Source organism: Palaemon carinicauda, chromosome 1, assembly GCF_036898095.1.
Source record: "Palaemon carinicauda isolate YSFRI2023 chromosome 1, ASM3689809v2, whole genome shotgun sequence".
NCBI classification, from domain to species: Eukaryota; Metazoa; Arthropoda; class Malacostraca; order Decapoda; family Palaemonidae; genus Palaemon; species Palaemon carinicauda.
In genome coordinates, this window is record NC_090725.1 from 244,319,247 (window position 1) to 244,327,028 (window position 7,782).

The 7,782-nt window shown below is 38.3% G+C and overlaps 1 protein-coding gene across 5 annotated transcripts in view; it reads left to right on the forward strand.

The window, feature by feature from the left end:
- Larp4B (La-related protein 4B) overlaps positions 1 to 7,782 on the forward strand; it is a 118,973-nt gene that overhangs the window by 104,824 nt on the left and 6,367 nt on the right. For all 5 annotated transcript variants that reach the window (XM_068388581.1, XM_068388573.1, XM_068388564.1 and 2 more), the window contains exons 9-12: positions 38 to 237; positions 3,166 to 3,979; positions 6,542 to 6,632; positions 6,761 to 6,899. In XM_068388581.1, the coding sequence (XP_068244682.1) occupies positions 38 to 237; positions 3,166 to 3,979; positions 6,542 to 6,632; positions 6,761 to 6,899 (1,244 nt within the window). The remainder of the gene's footprint in view (positions 1 to 37; positions 238 to 3,165; positions 3,980 to 6,541; positions 6,633 to 6,760; positions 6,900 to 7,782) is intronic.

Here is a 7,782-nt window from a genome sequence, read left to right on the forward strand (position 1 = left end):
TTATAGCATTAGATTATAAAGTTATCAAACTTTACAGGTCTCGTGGACCACGTCGACGGCCTAAGACCCGTGATGATGAAATAACAGCCAGTGGTAGTGGTCGTGGTATGCCTCAACGAGGTAATATTTCTCAGCCACCAGGAGACAAATCCGGTAACAATAGCCAGGAATCAACCCCGCCTCCACCACCACCACCACAGTTTGACTTGCAAGCTACAGCATTTCCACCACTTCCAGGTAAATTATAAATTTTTATCGGTTTTACATAAAATGTTACTAATGACAGGATACGCTAGGTTATTGTTTAATATTCCTAATTTGAAAATATTTTTTCCATTGCTTTTCTCTAATTATTGTAAATTGGCATTTACTGAACAAAAGGTATGAATGATAATTTTCTCTAGATAGTGAATAGTGCATTTAGGGTGAAAGGTTGTTGCTGCTCTTAAATGGTCAGGAATTTGATCCCTGCTTGCATCCTATTCAGTTTCTCCAGAGTGTTTATTTGTATAGCAGCTGGTTCATAAGCAGCCATTACATCATCCACGTTTCAGCAGATATACCTCAGTTGCTGAACATTTCTGTATACAGTTGGTCAGTATAATGACCTGTTCCTTGCTTTTGCATCTCATTTGTTACAGTTTGAGTTGCTTTTGAATGATTTTTAAAATTTGCTTGCCAACTAAAAGAATTCTGAAGATACAGCTACTAGTGTATATCACAGACAGTTCTTCGCTTTTATAGCTACTCTCGAAAGATTCACACAATGTACCCTATTCTGTGTTAAGGGGAACATTTGGTAAGAATAATTCTTTTACTCTGAACCTATATACGGGATAAATATTTGGAATACGTGAATTGTTCTTAATCATTCATATTGATATAAACCAACATCATCGTGGTTATGGGGCCCGTTATGAAATAAATGACCAAGGTATGTTTTATTGGAATTTTCAAGCCTTGTACTGATAAGGTACTGAAATCTTTGAAGTGCTAATGCTCAAAACAATATTTTTGTTCATTCAAAGATTTTCCAAAATTCTAAAAATAACAGGGGCTTCTTGAAACTTCTCATACGAGTGCATATTTAAATGTGCCATTTTAGGGTGTTTGCCTTTTGTTTTTTGAAACGTGAAAAATTATAGTGCTTGAAAGAATTGCCGTAACAAAAGTGCTATTAGGGTGACATTACACAATATACATTTTAAGACATTTAAATACTTTTATCAACATGAGATTTTAAGAAAATTGAAATTTCAAGTTTATGTGATATATGAGTGTCTAGAGAGTGTAAAGAGAGTTCTGTATGAGAAAGTGATTGTACCAACTGTGATGTATGGATATGAGTTGTGGGGGAATGAAAGTGAGAGAGACAGAAATTGAATGTGTGTGAGATGAAGTGTCTAAGGAGTATGGCTGGTGTATCTCGAGTAGATAGGAATAGGAAGGAAGTAGTAAGGGTGAGAGCGGGTGTAAGAAATAAGTTAGCAGCTAGAGTGGATATGAATATGTTGAGGTGATTTGGCAATGTTGAGAGAATGGAAAATGGCTGTCTGCTAAAGAAGATGGTGAATGCAAGAGTTGATGGGAGAAGTACAAGAGGAAGGCCAAGGTTTGGGTGGATGGATGGAGTGAAGGAAGCTCTGCGTGATAGGGGGATAGATGTGAGAGAGGCAAGAGAGCGTGCTAGAAAGAGGAATGAATGGCGAGCGATTGAGACGCAGTTCCGTTAGGCCCTGCTGCTTCCTCCGCTGCCTTGGATGGCCGCGGAGGTAGCATCAGTAGGGGATTCAGCGTTATGAAGCTTCATCTGTGGTGGATAATGTGGGAGGGTGGGCTTTGGCACCCTAGCAGTGTCAGGCTGGGAGGAACGTAGAGAGGAGAGGTCCCCTTTTTTGTTTCATTTGTTTGATGTTGGCTACCCCCAAAATTGGGGGAAGTGCCTTGGTATAGGTATGATTAGTGTGTATATACAAAATTAGCTAATTCTAAGATGCATAAGACAAAAATAAATGAATGGTACCCTGGTCAGAAATGGGTTGCCTACTAGACCAAATGTATGCATGAATATTTTATGTAAAAAGGATCTTTTAGCAATAAAACACATTGCTTTCTTAATGGAGCTATTTGAAACATGAACTATAGATGTTCTAGGCAACAATATGAAATAAACATTCCCATAGCCAAAATTGCAATAATCTGAATTTCCAAAATTCGTAGCCAGAGGTTGTTGATTGCACTCCTTAAAGGTTAGGAACTGTGAAATGGGTTACCATATAATTGTCATGATATATAGTAGAATGGAATTTTGTTTATAATCTATATGACATGCCTATTTAGTTTTAGGTTTTTAGTTAATTTAGTTTACAGTTATTATTCATAGCTTGCCTTAGGCCCCTATATACTCCCTTTTTAGCCCTCTGATGTACCCATGAACTTCCTTCATTCCTACCATTTTGCAGTCCAACTAATTAAATAATCAATAAAGTCAGTCCCCCTCAATTCCTCTCAGCTTAATTTGCCCCAAAACTGAACATTTTGGTCCAGGTTAGTAATTCTATTCAATCCTTTTTATGGATAGGGTGTGTTGTTTACATTCTTAACTCAATTTTTAGACATGATTCCCTTAATATGTTGTAATCTTTTATTGCAGTTGAGGGATTTCCTGTGATTTTTTAAAAAGAAATTAAGCAAGGAAATTTCATTACCTGCTAAGAAATAAATGTATCTGGTGAAAATGTTCAGGTTTGCCAGGGCAATGCTTAAATATAAGTACATTGCATATAAAAGCCAACTTTGTGCTTTTTATGCCTCAAAACCTTATTTAGACATGGTAATAGATATTGAAATTTAATGATAGTAGAAAATGTGGATTTCCTGTTGATTTGGATCTTTTAAATATTTAATATGCTATTTGTCAAGATTCCAATGCCCACAATGCATACAGTAAGTGGAAGGGCTGCTGTTGGGTGAAATTATCAATGTAAAAGTGTAAGCACATTGGTGCTTAAATGACCACTCCACTTAAGTAGACCCCTCTGCATAGTGTGCATTTTGAGAAGTATGCGAGAGTTGTATTTTGATAGTTTCATTCTTGTATCTCATGGAGGAAATTATTAATGTATTAGCTTACTTCTTGTTGAGTAAATGGAAATTATTTCTTAGGTGCAGATGAGCAGACCCCTGTTGCAGAAGAGAAAAGGCCTGCTGAGCCTCTTCCTACTCCTTGGGGAAGTGATACACAACGCTTTTCAGATGTGATGAAAGGTACAGCTAAGCCCAGACCAACATCTCAGTCATCGGAAAAAGATCTCCCCCAAGAATCTGTTGTATCGGCAACTCCAAGCACTTCATCAGCTTCACCTCCTTGCCCTACTGTAACTGCGGCACCTACAGTTGTAGTAGCAACCACACAAGCTAGTCAAGTTTCCTCTTCAACGGCCACAATTCCTAGCCCATCTCAGGGTACAACTGTTGTAGTGCCAGTTACATCTTCAGTAAATGCAGCTTCTTGCAGTTCATCAGTTACCACACAATCAAGTAGCGCTTCACAACCAAGTTTAAGCACTAACAAGCAAAGTGATACAAGGCAGTTACCTCGGGAACAACGTGGTGGGCGTGAAGACAGACGTGGTGGAGCTAGTGGTGGACACAGAGAGAGAAGGGATTATGTCAGGGACCATCCTCGAGAATTTTCACGCGACCACCGAGACATGATGCGATCAGGAAATAACATACGTGACAGGGACTATCATCGTGTAGGAAGGGAAGGAAATTTGAGGAGTGGAAAGGAGAATAGGCCCCTCCCTACGCGGCAGTGGAAAGAAGATAAGGCAGATGCTGATGGTTGGATTACCAAAGGTCCTAGGGAGCCCCGATGTCACAGAGATGCAAATCGAGATCAACGAGACAGGCCAGAGTCAAGGGAGACACGAACACCTTTGGTGAACGGAGATTCTTCACCACCACCTTCTCCCAAGTAAGTTATTTCTTTTATATTTGTTTATTTTCATTTTTATATTTTTTCATCCTGTAAAAGTTGTAATTATTTTAATTCAGATATATCAAAATGCAGTAAGCACTTGAAGGTTACCGTTTCTGATTTTTTAATAAATTAAGCCTCTAAGCACTAATGATAAGGTACAGTAACTTTGGATGGATAAACTGAGGTAAATGGCATATCTCTCTAACAAGAGCATAGGGAGACTAGTCAGGTTGACCATGATTAAATGAAAGAAATTATTACCTAATCAGCAAGTAAAGGAATAGTCGAGTAAAGGCACAAGCACCAACAATAACCCTTTTGGAAATTGGTTCATCACTGCTTGAAAATGTTGGCCTAATCGAATGTTAGGGGGAATTACCGTAAGGCAAACCAAGAATAATTACTTTTCATATAGATAACTTTGTCATCAGCATTACAATTTATAACAAAGTGGTGGATGTCTAAACATTTTCCTTGCCATTTACAGAAAGTGCAGTTGAAAATTATCACAATAGGAAGAATGTATGATATATCTAAGATCATATATCAAAGAATTGCTTGCTTCTCCCATTATTTGACCAATGACACAAACCCCTTCATCCACATCAGTAAAGGGAATAACAACCTACAGTACTCAAATATTTGCACCCACATCAACAGAGACCTTCCATTTGCAGATACCTTCTTTGCCTGCACCACACTCTAAGGATAGAGGGGAGCAATATAAGGGGAAAAATACGGCAGTTTAAAAGGAGAAACCTATTTTTGGGAGAGGTGTTGTGTGGTCTCCAAGGTCTGGGGAGAGGCTAGATTGGAGTCTCAAAAAAAAAAAGATTTGAGCATATACTTAAGAAGATTAAACAAAAACTGTGCATACTCTTATTTGTGGCCAGAGATGAATGGAGGTTTAGAAATCCTGGTATGAGGAGAGTATTGATCATTAGGCAAATGTAGGTTTGTGCATGAGTGTTGTAATTCAAGGAGTACTGGTTTGTTGAGTTGGGTTGGAAAAGTATATGTTAGAGTAATGATTAGTAGGATTGAGGAAAAGCAAATAATGCAATCTTTGAAGTACAGGGTGGCTTTAGAAGAGGTAAGGGATGTATGAATCAGACTTTACAGTTAGGCAGATATGTGAGAATATTTAGCAGAAAGCAAGGTGGTGTATGTTGCATTTATGGATTTGGAGAAGCTTATGATAGGGTTGATAGGAAAGTGATATGGAATGTAATGCGGTTATATGGAATTGGTTTAAGGTTGTTGCAAGCAGTGAAAAGTTTCTACGAAGGTAGTAAAGCATGTGTTAGGATAGGAAATGAAGTGAGCGAGTGGTTTCCAGTGAGATTTGGCTTAGACAGGGATGTGTGATGTTGCCTTGTTTGTTGATGGAGTGATGTGAGAGGTGAATGCTCGAGTGTTCGAGGATTGAAACTGATAGACGAGAGTGATCATGAATGGGAGGTAAATCAGTTGTAGTTTACGGATGATTTTGTACTGGTTGCAGACGCGGAAGAGAAGCTTGGTCGGTTAGTGACAGAGTTTGGAAGGTATGTGAGAGAAGAAAGTTGAGAATTAATATGGGTAAGAGTAAGGTTATGAGATGTATGAGAAGGGAGGGTGGTCCGAGATTGAATGTCACGTTGAATGGAGAATTACTTGAAGTAGATCAGTTTACAGTAAGTACTTAGGGTCTGTTGTTGCAGCAAATGTACATCGGAGAATGAATGAAGGATGTAAATTGTTGGGGGCAGTAAAGGGAGTGGTAAAGAATAGTAGGTTAGGCATGAATGTAGAGTTCTGTATGAGAAAGTGATTCTACCATTGTGATGTATGGGTCGTAGTTGAGGAAGGAAAGTGATGGAGAGACAGAAATTGAGTGTGTTCGAGATGAAGTGTCTGAGGAGTGTGGCTGGTGTATCTCGATTAGATAGGGTTATGAACGTATTGAGGGTGAGAATGGGGTCTAAGAAATAATTTATCACCTCAAGTGGATATGAATGTGCTTAGGTGGATTGGCTATGTTGAGAGAATGGAAGGTGGCTGTCTGCTAAAGGTGATGAATGTAAGAGTTGATGAGAAAAGTACAAAAGGAAGGCCAAGGTGTGGGTTGATGGATGGAGTGAAGAAAGCTCTGGGTAATAGGAGAATAGATGTGAGAGAGTGCTTGCTAGAAATAAGAATGAATGGCGAGCGATTGTGACTCATTTCCAATAGGCCCTGCTGCTTCCTCTGGCGCCTTGGTGACTGTGCAGGTAGCATCAGTAGTGGACTCAGTGTATGAAACCTGATCTGGTGTAGATAACAGGGGATGGTGGGCTGGGGCACCCTAGCAGTACCAGCCAAACTCCACTGAATCCCTCGTCAGGATGGGAGGAGGGGAGAGAGAAAAGGTCCCACCACCCAAAATTTGGGGAAATGCCTTGGTAAATAGATAAATCGAGTGTTTTAAAGAATTATAATTTTTTGTTTTGTGCTTAATTAAATTATTGAAGGTTTTAGTTGTAGATTTTTTTTTTTAAGTTAAATGAGGTAATTGAATGATTTCTTTCTCCCCAGGACCCCCAAATCTAATTGTAAAGTGAAAAGTGATGAGAGCAATGCAGAATACAAGTTAAGTTGTTCGCAGTCATTGAACAACAATGATGGGGTAAGAAATAATCACTTATCAATTTTTAGATAAAGTTTGATGCTATGTGATTATGGTAGTTGTGTGAGTTATGTTTATATCTTTCATATGAAAAATTGTGACTATTCAGTTTTTACCAATTTCCATAGGAGCACAAAACAAGTTGGGCAAAAATGGCGCTTGCATCAAAGGATGAAATGGAGAGATTGGCAGCCGATCTCAAAGAAAAAGAAGAGCAAGAAAAGAAATTGAGATTTCATACCAGACCGCAGACTAAACAACCTCAAGGTGAGTTTTTTCATGTAATTTTTTAGTAGTCTTATTGGATGAAAACAGTAGTGATATATTTTATAGGGTTCAGGTTTCTCCTTTGGATATCAGTCAGATGACATTTGAAATATGGGTTATAGAATTTCACTGTTGTATACAAAAACTTGGCTGATTCCCTTGTCATGCTAAGAGGAGCGAAGAAATTTGGGGAAGTTCCTTGGTAGATAGGTAGTTACAAAAAGCAGTGCATCTTATGGAAAGCAAACCTGACTGTAGTTATGCAAATTTCTGGGATATGTAATCTTACAGTAGTTATTTATTATGAAAACATTGGCAGCTTAAAAGAAAAATTAGTTGTTCAGTGAAACTGAAAAAGTGCAGGTTCTCAAAATTCTTGATACTTTTCACCTTTTTCCTCTCTTTTTGATAGCTTTGCCTGCAAGGCATAGAAATTTTGATTTTTGTAAATACCATCTCAACTCCTGAAATGTTAACTTATTTTATCCTTTCTACCCCCAATGGACGTACTGGTACGTTTTACAAAACTCATTCCTTAACCCCCTTGGACGTACCGGTACGTTCTTGCAAAAACCTGCTATTTGGGTTTTTTTTATTATAATTTTTTGTTGGGGGGGGGGGGGGTAATAATAATAATAATAATCTTATGAGAAACTCCTCTCTATGACGAAAATGAAGGCTGTCAGCGCAATCTAAAAAAAAAAATATATATATATTGCAAAACGTTCTTGAAAAAGAAAAACCCCTGGCGGTTAAGGGTTAAGATGTGCAAGAAAAGCACTCAATTTGATCAACTGTCAAAGGTTTTGAAATGGTTGTGTAGTGCCCAGTTAGATCTGTAGTATTTTGTGCTGACCCAATCTAGGTTGGTAGACTACAGTAC